The 19,337-nt window shown below is 37.9% G+C and overlaps 1 protein-coding gene across 1 annotated transcript in view; it reads left to right on the top strand.

Annotated features, from left to right (window-relative positions):
- LOC146003242 (tryptase-like) overlaps window positions 1-18,943 on the top strand; it is a 76,054-nt gene extending 57,111 nt beyond the window's left edge. Inside the window, exons 6-7 of the mRNA XM_083141417.1 lie at window positions 15,738-15,801; window positions 17,832-18,943. Of these exons, the coding sequence (XP_082997543.1) occupies window positions 15,738-15,801; window positions 17,832-17,953 (186 nt within the window). The 3' untranslated portion in view covers window positions 17,954-18,943. The remainder of the gene's footprint in view (window positions 1-15,737; window positions 15,802-17,831) is intronic.
- Window positions 18,944-19,337: the final 394 nt, after the last annotated feature.

Genomic DNA, 19,337 nt, shown 5'->3' with positions numbered 1-19,337 from the left:
AACATGGATTTTCATATTCCATACGAGATTCACATTTGCTCAAATATTGTGAAATCTCAACCAAATATCGGCCCCGTGATAAGATCATTCAGCACTGTAGACTATGAATATGGAGCAAAGAAAAGTTATATTTTCGAACCACGACAATACATAAAAGTTGAAAAACAATATATTGAAACAATTGAAATACTATTAAAATCAGAGCACGGCACCCCTCTCCCATTTCAGTTTGGAGCGTCGAGCGTAACATTACATTTTAAAAAAGCGGAACAATGATCGCTGAAGGCAGTGACAATGAATATTACGTCACTTTGGTTTCAAATGCGTCCAAGAAACTTTTCAGAAACAATACACCTTATCATTTTAGTACCAAACTTGCATATCCAATCAACTTAAATTCTGGAGAATGGGTTGTAGGGCTCTCTGAAGTCCACTTTACTAATAGTCTTTACAATGTTATGAAAGGGGAAAATGAGATTGCATGGACAGTTCAAAACTCACAGCCAGGTCAGGCAAATAGGCAGAGTGGAAAAACGGTGGTGCCCCCTGGATATTATCCCACTGTAGACTCTGTGTTACAAGTTTTGAATGAAAATCACATAGGAGAAGGGCTTTTTCGTTTCAGGTGCAATTACTCCGCAAACTCTGTCGAAGGAAACTACGATTCTCAATTATCCACACTCAAATTTTCGCCCATCTTAGCATTACAGTTGGGCTTTGAACCGGATAGAAATATTGTGAAGCAATCACAAGCTTCGAAACAACCAAATTTAAGTATTGGCGTTCCACAACAAATTATGGTGTACAGCGACATAGTAAGTCACCAGACAGTAGGAGATACTAAAGCTCCACTTTTCAGAATGTTTACAATACCTTCTGTTCCGTATGGACGTTCACAAAGCATTATTTTCAATCCTGTTCATTATTTATCAGCATCAAAGCATTATTTCGACACCATTGAAATCATTTTAAGGGACAATGCTGGTCGTAAACCTTCATTTGCATTTGGGGAGTTGACCGTTAAACTTCATTTTAAGAGAAAATGAAATACGACAGAGGCGAACTGTACCGCAATTACTATCTCGAGCAGGCCGGTTCGGGACTCCCATATTACTCAGGTCTACCCTTTCAAAGGGGACACGGGTTAGGATCTATCTTCAAGGGGTTGTTCCGTCTGGCTATTCCATTACTCAAACAAGGCGCTAAAACTTTAGGAAAACAAGCACTGACAACTGGGATGCAAGTAGTGGGGGATGTGCTGGAAAATAAGACGGTAAAGCATTCGAATAGAACTCGGTTAGGCGAAGCAGGAGAAACATTGAGAGGCAAGGCAGAATAAAAAGTTTCTCAACTTCTCTCTGGTAGCGGAAAAAGAAAACGGAAGGGTGCAACTATAAAATTTGGCATCCCTCTAGTACCTTCTCAGTTCAAAAAGAGAAGGCGTAGGGGAAACAGAGATATTTTCGATAGCTAACCACCATGTCGTTCTTACATCCTGGCTCCTGTGATTGTACAAACTCGGAACTTGATTTGTTTACAATTCCACTCACTCAGACAAGTATAGAGAATTCAGCATTAGTTGAATATCGCCCACTTTCAACGCTAACTTCAGATTCTCCAGTCGAATTTTCAGTAGTTGGGGGCGGCGATGAATATTTGGACCCTTCGCACGTTTATTTGTATGTGAGATGTAAAATTACTAAACCGGATGGAGCAAATTTGGCTCCAGATAACTTGGTTTCCCCCGTGAACAATTTTCTACATTCACTCTTTTCTCAAGTTGACGTAATGTTGAACGACAAATTGATTTCATCCTCCTCTGGATCATATGCCTACCGTGCTTACATTGAAACTTTATTGAATTACTCGAACGAAGCTAAAAAATCTCACCTCACCTCTCTCTCTGGTATCGCGATACTCCTGGAAAACTAGAAAATCTAACAGAAAACAAAGGAATTGAGAAACGCATGTCTTTTGCAACAGGTAGCCGTAGTTTCGAAATGTATGGTCGGCTTCATACAGATATTACCTCTCAGCCCCGCCTTCTAATGAACAAAGTGTCTATGCGAGTTAAATTGCACAGAACAAGCGATGCGTTTGCTTTAATAACTAGTGGGAATTCAGAATATCGAGTTCAGTTACAAGATGTCTCCTTATTTGTTCGCCGTGTGACAATTAGCCATCATGTAGGCTTAGCTCACAGTGAAGCCCTTGAAAAAGCAACACCAAAGTACCCTATAACACGAGTAGAAGTAAAATCAATCACACTGCCTCAAAATATCACTTCCTACAATCTGGATAACATCTTTTTAGGTACAGTACCTAAACGTATCATAGTAGGATTCGTATTGAATAGCTCTTTCAATGGTAGATTTGACTCTAACCCTTTCAACTTTCAGCATTTCAATCTTAGTTCGCTTCAGTTTCAAATTGGTAATAAGTCTATCCCAAGTCAGCCTCTGGCACTCAATTTTAGTGAAAAAAATATCGTTCAAGCATATTACACATTATTCTCTGGTACTTCTCTTTATTTTTCTGATAGTGGGAACGGTATATCGCGTGAGGACTACGATAATGGATTTGCCCTGTATGCCTTTATTCTTTCACCAACCATGGAAATTGATTCCACCTGGGACTTAATTCGCGACAGTAGTGTGACATTAAAGGTCTCTTTTGCTTCGGCACTTCCCTCCTCAGTCACTTGTGTTATTTATGGAGAATTTGATTCTCTGGTACAAATTGACAAGAACCGCGCCATATATACTGATTATAGCAAATAAGCCTTCAGTTGAGTGACTGTCGGCCTCAAAGTAGGATCACAATATGAGAGCCGTTATTGATTTTATAGGATTTCGGAATAATCATGGAAAATATATTCCGAAAGAAATAGCTGTTGTGGATCCAGATTCTAATTGTTTGCAATCATGGGTATTTAAACCTCCGTGCGCATGGGATGATCTCGATATCAGAATACAAAATGAAAATTTATGGGAAACTCAAAATGTGCACGGTCTCTCTTGGCAAGCTGGAGAAGTGAATTTTACCAATATGTCCACTATTTTATCCTGCTGTACCGAAAATGCCGCAGGCATTTATTCCTTTGGCGCAGAAAAGTGCCATTTCCTTTCTACCTTACTTCAACGCACTGTGATTAACTTGGAGCAGCTTGGATGCCCTAAATCAGCTCTACTAAGTTTCCCTGCCTATACCTGCTGTGAGAAGAACCACCGCCTGAGAAAAATAGCTTGTGCTCTGAGAAACGCGCACCTGTACGGTCAGTTTCTACACCACTACAGTTTCATTCAGCACGTTGTACCTGCATGTGCCTCAACCCAAGATAAGAACAACTCGTCATCAAACTACAAAGAAGGCAGCATCTCGTCGTCAGACGAGAACTTATATTCATTGAATTCGGCTGCAAAATGGATACCATAAGCATTGCCATGACAGTACATCAAGACAGTGTTCTATCTGAAAGCTTCGTTGGAGTGTTTGCAGACAATACGTTACCGAAAAATATCAACCTTCCAGCTTCCCTGATTATCAATACAGACAGAGATTCGGGGCCTGGAATACATTGGACTGCCCTGTACATTGATTCGAATTGCCACGGAACATATTTTGACAGTTTTGGTGAAAACCCCAGTGCTTCTGTGACAGCGTTTTTGAAACGCAGGTGCCTTTGTTGGTGTATAAACAGAACAGTTATTCAGAATCCGTTGTCCAGGGTGTGCGGATTGTACTGTATTATGTTCCTCTATTATGCCAGCAGAAATCTAACTATGGAATACTTTCTATCTTTCTTTGGGAAAGATTTGAAAAAGAATGACCGCATAGTGAGAAAAAAATTTACAAATGCATTTTCTTGACTTTATCAACAGTGTGGATGCTGTGAGAGCCTAATCAGGGCACAGAGCTTTGTAGTAGCTGGAGGTTCATTAGCCTCAGAGTACTTGGGTAAAATGTGAACATGGATAGCAGAATTTTGAGTGAACAGTAAAAAACAATCAGCCTGAATATCGCACTTGTGAAGAAATTATATTAGAGATAAAAAAAAAGCGTTAGTATAACGCTACTTTGTAGTAGAATGATATGTAACAATTGAAAAAGCTTGATGTAATACATACTTTGTAGTAGACTAGTTTGTGAAAATAAAAATTTCGTGTGTAGAAACCATTTGTTTCATTTATAAAGAGTGGTATTAAGTTACTAAAAAAAAAAGGGTACTTGAAAAGTAAATAATCCACCCCAGTATTAAAAATAAACCTAAACTTCAACTAAAGTTGAAGAAACACAGTTTGTGTGTCTAAATTGCCATGCGAACTCTTGCTTGAATCGTTCAAATAGCGTTTTCTGAGTAAAAATACACAAAAAATGCGAAATATTGTCTCTAGCAGTAAAAACATCTGGTCAATTTTACATGAATCCTGATGTTTATAACCCAATAATCAAATGGGCCGTGGTTCGCAACCCAGAAATAAGAGCAAATAGTGGATCGCATCCACTTTAACCTGTAGATACTGGAACTGAATGTTCCTAGTTCAGCCAAATTCCTTACGGATTTGGTTAAATAGTCTTTGCAATGTTACAAAAGGCGGGAGAAAACATCGCGTAGATTACTTCTGCCAAATAAAATTGGAACCTCAAAGAAAATCAATACTCGTGTGTAAAAATTTGGCGACACTTGACTTCCATTCAACTTCGGAAGAAGACCAAGCGATGGGGGCCGTAACAATAGAGAACCTTTCTTCCCCCTCACATGTCCATGAACGCGCGCGGTTTGGGGGTGCCGATGAATGCAACCACATAACAGGTTCTTCCGTAACAGGTTAATATTAATAACATATCTTCTGCCCGCATACTTCGTTTGCATATAGGATACATCGTTCAATTTCTTCGCCTTTAAAGCGAACATGTGTTATAATATCTTCTACCTCCGATCGAACGCGTCGACACCGGTTGAATTCGGGTAAATCTGGACCCTTAATTATACCAAATATGACTCACCACCGACGCCAAAATGGCCGGACGTGACGCCTTAGAATAGGCCAAAAGTGTATTTTGTACCTTAATGGAAAAACCATTAATTCCAAGTTCCCACGTGTGCATAAAGCACCCATGACTCATATCTGGCAGAAACTCATTAATAAAATACAACAATAGTGTTAGAATAGTCCGAAAACGAACTCCATAATAGTGTCTTTTGTACCTCAATGGCAAAAACCATTAATTCCAAACTCCAACGTCAGTATAAATCATCTGTGACTCATATCCGGCAGAAACGCATTAATAAAATACAACAATAGTGTTAGGTTAGGGTAAAAACGGAATACATAATAGTGTCTTTTGTGCACTAATGGAAAACCATTAATTTCAAACTCACACGTGTGCATGAGTCATCGGTGACTCATCTCCTCCTCCACCCACGACACGTGGCGCTAGATTAATTAACAATAGCGTCACCCCTCGATAATGAATAAAAAACCCATTAATGTCATTTAAAGGGTCTATTGTCAGCTCTTATCTCATTCCAATTCTACTAGTGTTGCGGCTCCGGACTGTTGTGGTCCTTCACCGCTGAGGTTTTGATAAAAAACAACACTCGCGTAATGATTACACGTGGATATATTGTATAGAAATATAAGTGAACTGGAAACTACGTATGATAATGCAGAGCGTTATGAACAACGAACTTATGCAAAGCAATCTGTCTCTGTTTTTTCCTCGACGACGTTCTATTATCTTTAGTAATTCTTAACGCCAAGAGATGGCGCTGGTTGGTTTTTTACATACTGTTTTGCGATTGACGGAACATGTCGCTCACCTTGAAGGCACTGCCTTCAACCTAATTACGTCACACTAGTTACACTACACTGGAAGGGGGCACACCCTCCCGACTGCTCTCTTCGTCTGGCCGTGGATTGTTTTTATGGACACCGCCCGAACAAGTCCATCACCTCCAGGATGCAGCTCGATGATTCTTCCTAACTTCCAGCTCAAGGGGGGAAGGTTATCTTCTTTGAGTAAGAGCAGGTCTCCAACGCATAGATTAGTGTTTTTTTCGTTTCAATTTGGATCGCTGTTGAAGATTTGTGAGATATTCACGTGACCACCGGTTCCAAAAATGTTGATATAACTGTTGCATATGCTGCCACCTGGATAGTCTATTCACTGGAATTAAGTTCAAATCAGGTTCGGAAATGGTAGTGAGTACCTCACCAACTAGAAAATGACCAGGGGTTAAAGGGTTCGGGTCATTAGATAAAAAAGTCAAGGGTCTAGAATTTAAGCAAGCTTCGATAAGTGTTAGATATGTGTAAGTCTCTTCGTAAGTGAATGAGGGGTTTCCAATTATCCTTTTCAAATGATACTTCAGCGACTTCACAGCAGCTTCCAAGAGGCCTCCCATACTAGTTAACCTTGTGGGTATGAAATGCCATTCAATGTTGTCAGAAGCGAGGAAATTCTGAACCTTTTCTTGATGAACTTGTGACATGAATAATGCTTGTAAATCTCGTAATTCACGTTATGCACCTACAAAGTTTATTGCATTATCAGAAAAAAATTTAGCACATATTCCTCGTCGAGAGATGAATCGTTTCAATGTTCCAATAAATGCATCTGTGCTTAAGTTGCTGACTAGTTTCATATGCACAGCCTTTGTAGCCAGGGAGACAAAAATTGCGGTGTAAGCTTTTTCTAGTCTGCTGCTACGACGATTGTTGGTTTTGATGTAAATTGGACCCCAAAAATCTATACCGCTATGTACAAATGGTCTACTTGGTGTCACTCTTTCTCTTGGAAGTTCTCCCATCAGCTGTTAAAATGTCTTCGGTTTGTTTTTGAAGCAAACAATGCACTGATGTACAATTTTTCTGGTTAAGTTACGTCCACTGAGGGACCAATACGATTGTCTTAGTGACGTCAGCAGAAGTTGAGGTCCAGCGTGGAGTAGTCTTCTTCGGTGCTCATTTTTAGCAATCAAAGTAGTCAATCTGGAGTTTGCAGGTAGAATAATTTGATATTTCTGGTCATATGTATTTTCAGATGCTGCAAGTCTTCCGCCCACCCTAATTACTTGATTTTTGTCGAGAAATGCATTTAAATTAAGTAGTCTGCTTGACTTGGTTAGTTCTGCTTTACTTTTGAGAACTTTCAACTCTGGTTGAAATTATTATTCTTGCGTAAGTTTTATTAAGCATGTAATAAAGCTGATTTGCAGTCCAGTTGTTGTCAATGGTCCAAACTGTCGTTCATGCTGTAACTTTCTTGAGTTATGAGCGAATCTCATACAATATAGTGTTACTCTCTGTAATCTTTCTAATGTGGAGTATCGTTCAAGTAACTCAAATGACTTGGTAGTTGTTAAGGCGACTGTCGTTTTCCTTTGTTCAGGTAAATCTTGAGGTTCAACTTACTCATTGTGATCAATAAGTTCATTTGTTAGCCATGATGGTCCATGCCACCAAGATTTAGCATTTGGCATTTATGATGGTAACAAACCTCTTGAAATATGTTCTGCTGGATTGTCTGGAGTTCGTACGTGTCTCCATTTATAACTGCTTGTCAGTTTCTGTATTTCAGCCAGTCTGTTGGCCACGGAAGTTTTCCATTGTTATGAAGGCGCTTTAAGCCAAGCTAGCACAATAGTAGAGTCTGACCATAGAATAATCATCATTCCTGTCCATTTTAGAGCTTTTCTGACCTTGTGTGTAAGTCTGGCAAGAAGTAATGCTCCACAGAGTTCCAAACGTGGTAAAGTTACCTTTTCAAGAGGGGCAACGCGAGATTTCGAGCAAAGTAAAGTAGACGTTATGTGTCCATTTGAATCCTTGCATTTAATGTAAATACATGCTCCATAACCAAGCTCAGATGCGTCGCTGAATCCGTGCATCTCTACTTCTGATGTTGGTTCGGTCATTGTCCATCTGGGAACATGAAGTTTCTCTAGCTGTGGTAGTTCCTTGCGAAAGTGATCCCATTCTGAATGCAGTGATGATGGTAATGTTTCATCCCAATCTAGTTTCAGTCTCCACAGATGTTGAAGAAATACCTTCGCTTTGAGTATGACTTATCCTATTATTCCTTATGGATCGAAGATTCAGGCAACGGTGGATAAAATACATCGTTTGGAAATTCTTTCAGTTCGATTTGTATCTTTTATTGTGAAGTAAAATTCATCTGTGGTTGGATTCCATAATAATCCTAAACTCCTTATAGTTTGTTGTGCTTCGTCAATGTGGTCTTGTTTTGTTTCTTGATGTTCTACTGGAATGTGAGATAATAATGTTGGGTCATTAGCACACCATTTTCTCAATTGAAATCCTCCACGTTTTAATAATTCGATGAGGCTGTTCTGCAATTCTAATATTTCTTCCTTTGTATTGGAACCTGTTAGAATAACATCAACGTAAATATCTCTGAGGACGACTTCTGCAGCCTTTGGGAAGTCCTGTTTTTCATCTAATGCAAGTTGTTCAAGTCATCTCGTAGCAACAAATACCGCTGAAGCTGTCCCATACGTCACTGTTGAGAACTGAAATGTTTTGAGAGGTTTCTGTGGGTCATCACGCCAAAGAATATTCTGGAGACAAGTATCTTCTGAATGAACTTGTTGTCACAGTCAGATTTATCGTCGACCTGCCTCATTATTATTATTATTCTAATCCTTAGCAGTGAAAAATGTGTTTAATCAAGGTGTTGAGTGTTTTAATTTGTATGTATATATATTTGAACTGCCAAGCCAACGGAAGAAAGGGAGAAAGGGAGTCTGACGGGCGAGCACCAGAAAGGTCACGTTTTGCGTCTGAAACTTAGTAAATTCGACCTTAACGATAGCCATTCAAGTATCTCGGGTTCCAGCAGCCGGACTGAAGTGAAACTTTTACCAGCGCAGCAACATGTATGCAAAGACGGATGTGTGGAGATTCGTCGCAATCAAGCAAGAATTACGGATGCCAGATCGAATTGGTTATAATCGATCAGTATATGGACACAGATTGCAGTTGAGCTGTCGGCGCCAGCCTGACCGCCACATCCACGCGCTCCGAACGTTGAGACTAGCATTGTGCCGACTCGTCGTGTGTTGTCACCTTTTTGGTGTGAGGACGAGCGGAAGTGCGATATCCTACTGTAGTCGTCCGAGCGAGTTTGTGAGAAGTGGCTGTAAGCGAGATTTCGTCCTCCTTGTGGAGTGAAACGCGCATAAGGATGGTCGGTTGACTGTAGAAGAGAGGAGGGGAGCCCTCCCCGATGCCAGAAGAGACACCACGACGAATGCCTACATCATGCTGAAAACCCGAGCTACGCCGCCTGATGCCTACCAGCCGCCACAGAGAGGGAGAGAGTTGTCGAAGGCTGCCATATCGACGTCCCGACGCTTGAGATCGTCCGACGGTGATGGAGGAGACGCCGACGACCCATGAACGACCGCCCACCGCCCAGGTGCGACGTCCGAATCACGCCTGACCACGGAGATGCTCACCGACCCCGAGAGGAAGAGACGCCGAGGCCCTTGACGTTCCCCGAGCGACGCCGACGACCCTTCGTCACTCTCGTCGTCGCGATCGAGGAAGAATAGGAAAACCTTTCGTGTGCATACAGTGATTTCAATCGCCCGCGAAGACACTAGGATGCGCCGTGGAACCAGAGAGATGGTAACGTATTCATCTGTATGAATGTCAACACGTACCGGCTCGATTGATATTTAGAGAATGCCCTAGAAATTCGTCGATGTTTTGAAAACACCACACAACTCGAAACTTCGTATCAGACTCCCATTGCGCTTAATATTTGTATTTAATCGTCTCAGGTCAATTTTACTCATTTCTTGTGATTTTTAATGTTCTTAAGTTCATTGTTGTTTGTGCCCCTTTTGTATTGATTGAAGTGCGTAGTGCTAGAGTAAAGCGCCGCCCGCGTAATTGTTTAATCTATTTGAGGTTTGTTCAGTTTAATATGTGTCAGCCATGTATCGCTGCTAGCTACGTCAGGTCGCGTATGTGATTATTGTTAGAGTATTTACCTGGTAATATTAATTGCTCGTCACGGCGAAGTGTTGAAGTCCCGCCTGCTAGAGAGTATATGTTTGCGTCACTCAACGGAGGTTATTGTTATGTTTAGGACCACGTGAGGTCAAGTAAAAGGAAAAACGTCCGCCCACGTGAAAGTAATTGCTGTTGAGACGCTTTGTTTATTCTGGACAAATAATGTATTGTCACCGCACCGACCTATTTTTAAAGGTAAACATAAGTAAGGGCTGGCTAGTAATTTGAAGTAGCACTGGAGCAAATTCACAAATGACCTGATTAAACAAATGTCAATGTAAAAGTAAAGCAAATGCAATAATTAGGGCTCGTCGTCAAAAACGTGTGCATTTTATGTATTATTTTTGTTGATTCGGTCCGTAGGCTGGATCTGTGAGTGAATGTGTGAATGCAAGATGGGGGACCTGTACTGAATTGATTTTTTTTCTTATGAATAGAATATACTTTTTATTTTTTATGTTAATTTGGGCAATATCATTTCATACGTTTGTCGCTACCCGTGATTTTCAGGTATGCAGCTAGCCGCTTCCCGGCTACAGGTAAAAGTCTGGTAATTGAAAGTATATGTGTTTTTTTGATATGGCTAATCGCTATGCACTGTTGGTCACCGTCCCTATACACGAACTCAACCTGGACCGTTAAGCACTTTCACTTGTCCGAGGGAGATTTTGCCGCCTCTATCTAGGTAGTGGTAGTTTTTGTTTTTCCGGGCAAGGAAGGGCGTTTACATTGTTTTTGTCTATACGTTTTCTGAATGTCACAAGTATTGACGTATTTGTGTTGTCTAAATCGTGTGACAATAGCGAATATGTCATCTTGTATTGTAGGTCTCACCATTAGAATATCGTTGAGTGATAATCCACTGGAAATTTTGCATGGTGCATCAAATACAACACGGTGTTTCGATGTTGAGCTTGTTCCTTTGGTTACGCAATGATGAGGCAAGAAACATTCTGAAATGTGACATTCATCTTCCTCAATACGTTGCATGTGTTTCAAACTTTCACATTCGTTCATGAAATTGACATAAGCTTACTTCAATTCTGGATTCTTGACGAGCCTCTTCTCCATTAAATGAAATCTTCTTGTTGCTATTTCCTTCGAATCACCTAACGTACTTATGCTGTCCTTTACTGGAAATCTAACAATAAATATTCCAGTTTCATCTATCTTGAAATTAGTCTTAAAATGTTCTTCACAAGCAATCTCTTCTGCGGATAAGCTAGGCTTAGCGTTGCATTCTTCAAGTGACCAGAATCTTTGCAGTTGATTCTCGATTCCTTCTTGTATGCTAAGACAACATACGTTTGGTGATGCATGATGTGACGTAATATCATATTTACTTCCCACGATCCATCCGAAAGTGCGAGACGTATTTGACCTATGCAAAGCAGATCAAATAATATTCCCGCTCCAATCAGTAAGTCTAATCTTTGAGGTGTATTGAATTGTAGATCTGCCAAATGAATGTTCTGTGGAATATTGCAATTGTGGGTATTAATCGAAAGTGCTGGCAGTTCTTGTGTGATTTCAGGCAGAACGACAATTTCAATGTGGCAGAATAAGCATTGAATCTTGATTTGACAGTGGCTTGAACACTGTGACACGCCTTTGATTCTGATGCGCCTATTCCATTTATGTGAGACACCCTGTTGGTCCTTTTCAATTTCTACATTTGCGCCATTCTCGAACTGGTAAAGTTTGATTGCTATGCCGAATCGAGAAGCGCTCGATAACTGTGATATGATCCTTGTGCATTGCTAACATAAACAACTGCTGTACACAACATTACATTTGTTTGTTTCTGAGTATTCTGTGTTACACATGTAACAAATTCTGTATCTCTCCGCCCTGCACTTGGAGTGACGTAGTTTTCTGATTGAGAATACGATGATGATGATGCACTGCGTGATGATTACTGCTGAGAAAAATGCAGTAGGGAATTGTGCCTTGAATTGCAAATCTTACAGTTACTTGAAGGGCAAGTGTTAGATCTGTGTCCAGCTTTCAAACAATTGAGGCAAAGTAAAAGACGCTTTACTATATTTATTCGCTCTGGTACTGATTTTGCTTTTACTGAAGTGCACTGATAAATGAAGTGTGCAAGATTACAAAATCTGCACTTTGGTTCAGTGTATGAAAGATGAACGTTTGTTTTGAACGTATTCTTACTTTCCAATTCACTCTTCTGATAATAAGTGCCTTTGTTGCGAAACAGAGGTTTATTTTGTGTGGGCCGATTATTATCTACGGCATCTAAAACGTGACACCTTTGTTGCAGACTCTGAATGAGTTCTGACATCGACGGAAGTTCAGTACCTGGAATTGTTTCTTCCCATTCTTTATCAGTAACGCTATCTAATTTATTTGTGATTAATTGCAACAGAAGAGCGTCCCAATTTTCTGTCGGTTGACCAAGCGATTTTAAAGCATGTAAATGTTTCACTATGCTGTCTAGAAGTCGCTTCAAAGCGGCAGCCGATTCTCTTTCTACAGGGTGTAAGTCAAACAATGCCTTTACGTGTTTGTTTACAATGTACCTTTTGTTTTCAAACCGCTCCTTTAAAAGTGACCACGCCGTTTCGTAATTCTGTGCCGAGATCTCGAGCGCTTGAATGACTTCAAGTGCTTCCCCTCGCAGCGAAAAACGCAAATAGTGAAATTTCTGAATAGCTTGCAATGATGAATTGTTATGAATTAGTGCTTGAAACGTGTAAAAAAAAAGACAACCATTCATCATAATGCCCATGAAATAACGGTACATTTATCACTTGCAATTTCACTGAAATGTTGTCCTGTGTATCTTTCGGCACTTCATTGTGAATTTTAGACGTTGCGTGCGACTGGAGTACAGTTTGTGCGCGCGCCGCTAACCCAAAATATGCATTTTCGAAGTGTTCCCTTTCTTGACCTTCCTGTTCCTGTAATGACTCATCTTGCAAAAGTTCAATTTCCGACTGAATGTTTTCGAAGTCATTCCACGATTCAACAAATTTCTCATGACGTAATGTTAATTGTGCTATTCCATGCTCTTCTGTGAGGCTATCAATGTATGCTCTGAAACGCGTAACTCTAGCCTTTACTTATCCCGGCATAAAGATAAGCTCTTTCAGTCTCTCTGCATTCATTGTTGCTAACTAGAAATTCAAACTGTTCACCGATGCACTGAACTGTTCGTTGCAGTATTGAAAGTTCACTTACACTTCACTGAACACTAACACAGAGTAACACAAAGTGTGTGAGGATGTAATTGAATAGGAAAGTGAGGAAACTTGCATGCACTCACTAACTACCTTGTTGTTGCTGCTGCGATGCGACGGTTGACGTCCATGGCGGGCTCAATCTCGTTGCATACGGCCCGGAGGACCAATATGTTGCGGCTCCGGACTGTTGTGGTTTTTCACCGCTGAGGTTATGATAAAAAACAACACTCACGTAATGATTACACGTGGATATATTGTATAGAAATATAAGTGAACTCGAAACTACATATAATAATGCAAAGCGTTATGAACAACAATCTGTCTCCGTTTTTTTTTCTCGACGACGTTCTACTATTTTTAATAATTCTTTACGCCAAGAGATGGCGCTGGTTGGCTTTTTACATACTGTTTTGCGATTGACGGAACATATAGTCTGCATAGAATCTTGAAATATTCAAATTTGCAAATGTGGAAATATATCGTTTCTCAGAACTTTACAAATTATGTATATTTTCGTATTATTCACCTCAATATAATATATACAGCATGACCCCAAAGAAAACAACGGGTCCCAACTTTCGATGGGCTTCATGACTTATTTTTTTTGTCGGAATTAAATGCAACTTCAGTTATAACTAGTTTATTGTGTTTAGAACATCAAATTAAAACATGAAAGTCTTTATAGCCTTTTCTTCTTCATTCTAGACCATGTGTTCGAGGTGACCTCCATTTAGCTCCGTGCATTTCTTGAGGCGCAGCACCACAAATTTGGCCAAGACGTCCTTACAATCAGACCGAGGAATGGCTCTTATCTCCTCCCTGATGGTTTCCTTGAGTTCAGTGATGGTCCTCGGTTTCCCTGCGTACACTCGGTCCTTGAGATAACCCCAAAGGAAATAAATGTTCAGGGCTAAGGTTTGGGCTATGGTGCAAACTCAAAAGCTGGAAAACGGCCTCCAAAGTTCTCTTTCAGCCAATCTCGGCACAATAGTTTCATACTAATCTGTCAAAGTCACGCGAATAATTCTATTTAATAACTTCCATAAGAGCACATGGAAATAGACTCTTATTCAGGTTGTTCAAAATAATTGAACACAGAAACCAGCTGATTGTACGGCAGTGGTAGAACGTTTTGAATTTGTCCCAGATTTATATTGTATGTATAAAGTGCGAATTAGGCAAAATAAATGTGTGAGAAGAAGCATAATAAGAGAAAGTACCGGCTTTTCCAAAAGTGCGTCCTACATTTGACTTTACTATAACTTTCAACGAACAGAGATATTTCAGTTAAATAAAGTTTGTATTTCACAGCAGTCTTTAAAGTTTTATCTGACAATACTGCATGTCTGTCGTCCTTATCGCCACACCTCTAAGTGAACACAATTCACATCGATGTATTCCTACCATCTCTTCCTGGAACCCAGAATGGCTTTCTGGCGATGCTAATCCTAAATGTCCTGCGATGACTGCAGATATCTTTGCTTGGCGGTCATCCAGATCTCTTGGCTTTTCCGCGTACATATCCGTCTTGACATATCCCCACAGCCAAAGGCTACACGGAGTTAGGTCTCACGACCTTGCGGGCCATGATGTGGCTTCTTTGTAGCCAATCCACCTGCATCCGATATCTTGATCCAGGAAGTTTCTGACTTCAAGAGCGAAATGGGGAGAGGCTGTGTCTTGCTGGAAGGGCACGTTATCCTTGATACGAAGTGCAGCCAGCTGGTGAAGGAAGGGACGTCTGCAGCATGTTGAGTTAGGTCGTGCCCGTTACGGTATTTTTCTCAAAGATTAGGTAATCGACACAGAGCACCACACATGCCACTTTTTAATGCTTTTTCCGTCCGGCGCCTTTTTGTGATACATGCTGCTGAACCTTCGACGCACGAGAACGCAAGATTTCAGCTCTCCATACCACAGAACACTGCTCCTTTTCCTAAATCGACGCGATCTTGGAATGACCTACTCGCTTGCAGTCAAGTGATCCTCTCAACGTGCAGTGTTGCAAGTTAAACTTTAAAAGCTGCTGTGCAGTGAAAACTTTATTTCAAAAATACTCTTTTCGTTACGAATTTATAGTGAATTTAAATTTTGGATGGACTTTTGGAAAATCCTCTATTATATATATATATATATATATATATATATATATATATATATATATATATATATATATATATATATATTCCAGATTTCGTTCATATTAAAGGTGTGATCAGCAGCAAGCACATTACTCCCTTCTCACAGGTACGCATTAATTATTGGCTGAGTGGGCACTGCAACTGCTACATGAAGGGACATTAATGGAAAAGAATTCCGAACTATATTCTTCCTCTCCTGAAAACAAACAGAAATTTCCCGTGTGGTAGTCAAACGCATTTTCAACTGTACCACGCACTGAGTATCCTTTATTCTAATCCATATCATATGCAATTGTAAAATGTTGATGATTATATAATAATATTTGTTTTCAAATTTATTTGATTAGGTTGAAAGTGGAGGTACTTTAACAGTGAAAGTTCTACAATCTCCAGTGACAATGGAACAAATAGGTAGGTTGATATACGGTAACTTACATATCTTTCAACTCAATAGCATATAAAGTGTTTCCTACACAAACTCGATTGGCTCGAATTTATTGATCGTGCACAATGAACAGGGTAATTACATCAAATGAACCTACTAAACACTTCATTCTCTGGAGATTACATTCTAACCCATTTATGTAATTATACCGTTTCCACTCTCTAAATGAAATTTGGTGTATTCTTATAACCTGTTGCTGTTCTTTTTTATATTAGCAACAAACACTAAATCTATAAACATTGTGATAAATACAATACACAAATCAAATCAACTTGTGACTCTGCGTGTATTCTACTATATATCCCATAATAATATTAAAATTAGAACAGAATTACTGACAATGAAATGCCCTTCTTCTAATAAAATAATTTGTTCATTACAAACAAATTGGGAATATTATGAAGAATGAGATTCACAAATTACGTACTGTGTATGACGCCTAAAAGTTGTCGAATTGCCAGTTCATTGGGTTGAAATATCGGACTCGTCGTTTGAATACGCATGCACAAATGTGTGTTTCGTATCAAAGCGTTACACTTACCATTCGATTGACACACATATTTTGGGACAAACTCATGTTATAGATGATGCCTTGCGTTCAGAGCCTTGCATTGAACAATTTTAAGGCGATTTTGATATTATTTAAGGTTGAGAATATGATTTGAATTTAGATGTTACAATGAAACTAATGTTTTACAAAAAGGCTTGTGTTAGATTAATGAATTACAATCAAGGTGTTAAATTTAGTTTTATTGAATTATATAAAGTTCTTGATTAGTCTGTGCTAAAACTATTGCTTGGTTGTTAAATTTTATATTCTTGTGTTATTATTATTATTATTATTATTATTATTATTAACTATAAGTATATGAATTTATATTTCACATTAGATCTCGCACGTTACAAAAAAAATATATAGAAATTTGTAAAACAGTTCCACTTAACACAGCCTTTTTTAGTATTTTTTGTTGGATGGTACATTGTACTCGACATTCCATAGACAAGCTTTAATATTAATATATTTTAATATGAATACAGGTAAGTACAACTATTAATTAACACAATCACTCTGTTTTTCGAGGGTGTGCACAATAACCCTATAATTTTGAAATCATTACTTGTATGAGAATTCTAGATACAATTCAAGTAGTACAACTTCATGTAATAAGATTAGAAATTGCAGAGCAGAAATCAATGGTACTTTTTAAAAAAAACAATTTGAACACTATCCAGGAGGGTATATTATCAATGCTTTGTATTCTTGGACGGAGAAAACTTATCAGTATAATTTTGCTATGCCCTTCACCTTTTACAAATTTACTGTATTTCTTTCTAATTCTCTATTGTAATTATGTACATTGAAACAAAATTCCATTAACAATGATATAGCTATGTAATTGTTCGTACATGTACCTAGGTATGAACTGTAGGGTTGTATGATATTGTATCTGTGGACTCTTATGAAGTACGTTGCATAATTATTTGTTACATAATTTCACATCGTATTTCACTGTTGATATACAAAAGTTCTCGGACACAATCATAATTTATACGCTAATTTATTTCTGTTGTAACAGTTCAACAAGTGTATGTGCAAGAAAATAGAAAGTTCCTAGATAAATTTACTTAAACTTTTGTGTCTACATTCTAATAAAAGTTCTCAGTCTTCAGAAATTATAATATTATTGGAAATATGGTGTTAGTTCAAGGCCAGTAATATTTGTGTTCACAAATGAGTCACAGTTTTTGTAATATTTTGATAACAATTTGTGTTGTGGAAATAATTTGCAACATTTATCCTACTTTTAGACTGTATGTTACTATTTTCTTTAAATGATCATATTGAATTTATACGACTGAGTACTAAGAGTAGTAGTTAGTGATCATATATATTACTTCAAGCATATAAATTGCATCAATTAATCTATTGTAGTGCGAAATTTTCTTGTTAACTAAATAAAAATATTTTCCTTTCAATTTCATTCTTTGATACCAGGTATTGTGTCTCAAGCTGTTGGCTGTGCAGATCCTCAGTACCCAGGAATTTATGTGAACATTTCGCACTACTTGGACTGGATAGATGAAAACACCCAGGATGCACGCTATTGTAGATTCTAGTAAATGAAGCCCCTTAAGGAAACTTTGGTCTTGTACTTCTCAAATTAACTTGAGGAAGAAGTATTCACAGAATTTTCTTTACTCAGAGTGAAAGAAAGTTCTTGCACACTAAAATTAAACAGAAATAGATCCTAAATATTAAAATAGAAAAAACAGTATTTATTATTAACTTCTAGACATGTAATTTTAGGTTGAAAGTAGTGTATTCACTTTATTTAAACATACATAAATATGATTATTACATTTTTAATAATTTATTTGTGAATAATTTACACTGGATATCAAATTCAAACAAAATATATTTACCTAAGGTATGTGATTCGTGTTATTCATAATCTATGGAATGAAATAGAGAAGAACACTCAACATTCAGATATAGAAATTTGAAATTCGCGACGTAGTAGAAATATGATTTTTTTTTATACAGTTAACACCTCTTTAGTACACATATTGAGTATTTTATTTATATATATTTCATTTTATATATTTTTGATGAAATAATATTTACACTATTCTAAAAGCGCTCATTGATAAACTAGACAATATGAAATGCAATTTAATATTATTTTTATGGTATTTACGGAACGAGATGGTAATATATATATGTTGTATAAAAATTAATATATTTTGAAATAAGGCTGCAAAATAAAATGTTACATTTAACGTTAAGACTCAAATAGTTATGTTCAAACATATTTTAAAATTTATATAAAAGTGGAAGTTCAAGGGACAATTTAAACATTGTAGCAGTAAGATAATAAACTATGACAAAATTAATTGCCAAAATTTAGTAAAATTTAATACCAAAAATAATTCACATTGTAGCTTTTACATTAACAATCTTTACTGAATATTGTAAAGCGACATGCCATGCAGTTTGGTTCTCCACAGTAACAATTTTATGTTCCAGGTTATGAAATAAACACTGTATCAAAGTCATATATTTTCGGTAAGAATCGTAAATAAAATTACATGCTTTTAAAGATGAAATGTGATTTTTATTATGTTGCTGTAATGCCAGATGTAAATATATGTTCATACGTAACATGTAGAACAATTAATATTGCTCAAGTTTATATTATTCAACTTGTTAAATGGTTAATAAATTATATTTTTCTAATTTGTTTCTTTAATGTATGACACTTTTACTATTTTTTTAACTATTTATATCACGTTTTTGATCATTCTAAATTCTAACAGATCTTAAAAAATATTTCTAATTCATTATACTAGTTAAGGGTATTTAGTTAACTTACGGCAAGATCAAGTAACTTGATAATTTCTTTTTCCGAATTATATTTTACGACTACTTTTGTAAATGGAAAATGCTGGACGCACATATTACTCAATATAGTGAACCTGGGGTATCGAAGGCGATGTCTAT

The sequence above is a fragment of the Lepisma saccharinum genome, chromosome 20 (genome assembly GCF_977018435.1).
Source record: "Lepisma saccharinum chromosome 20, izLepSacc3.1, whole genome shotgun sequence".
NCBI lineage: Eukaryota > Metazoa > Arthropoda > Insecta > Zygentoma > Lepismatidae > Lepisma > Lepisma saccharinum.
The sequence above is the reverse complement of the archived record's forward strand: the minus strand, read 5'-3'. Positions and strand labels throughout refer to the sequence as shown.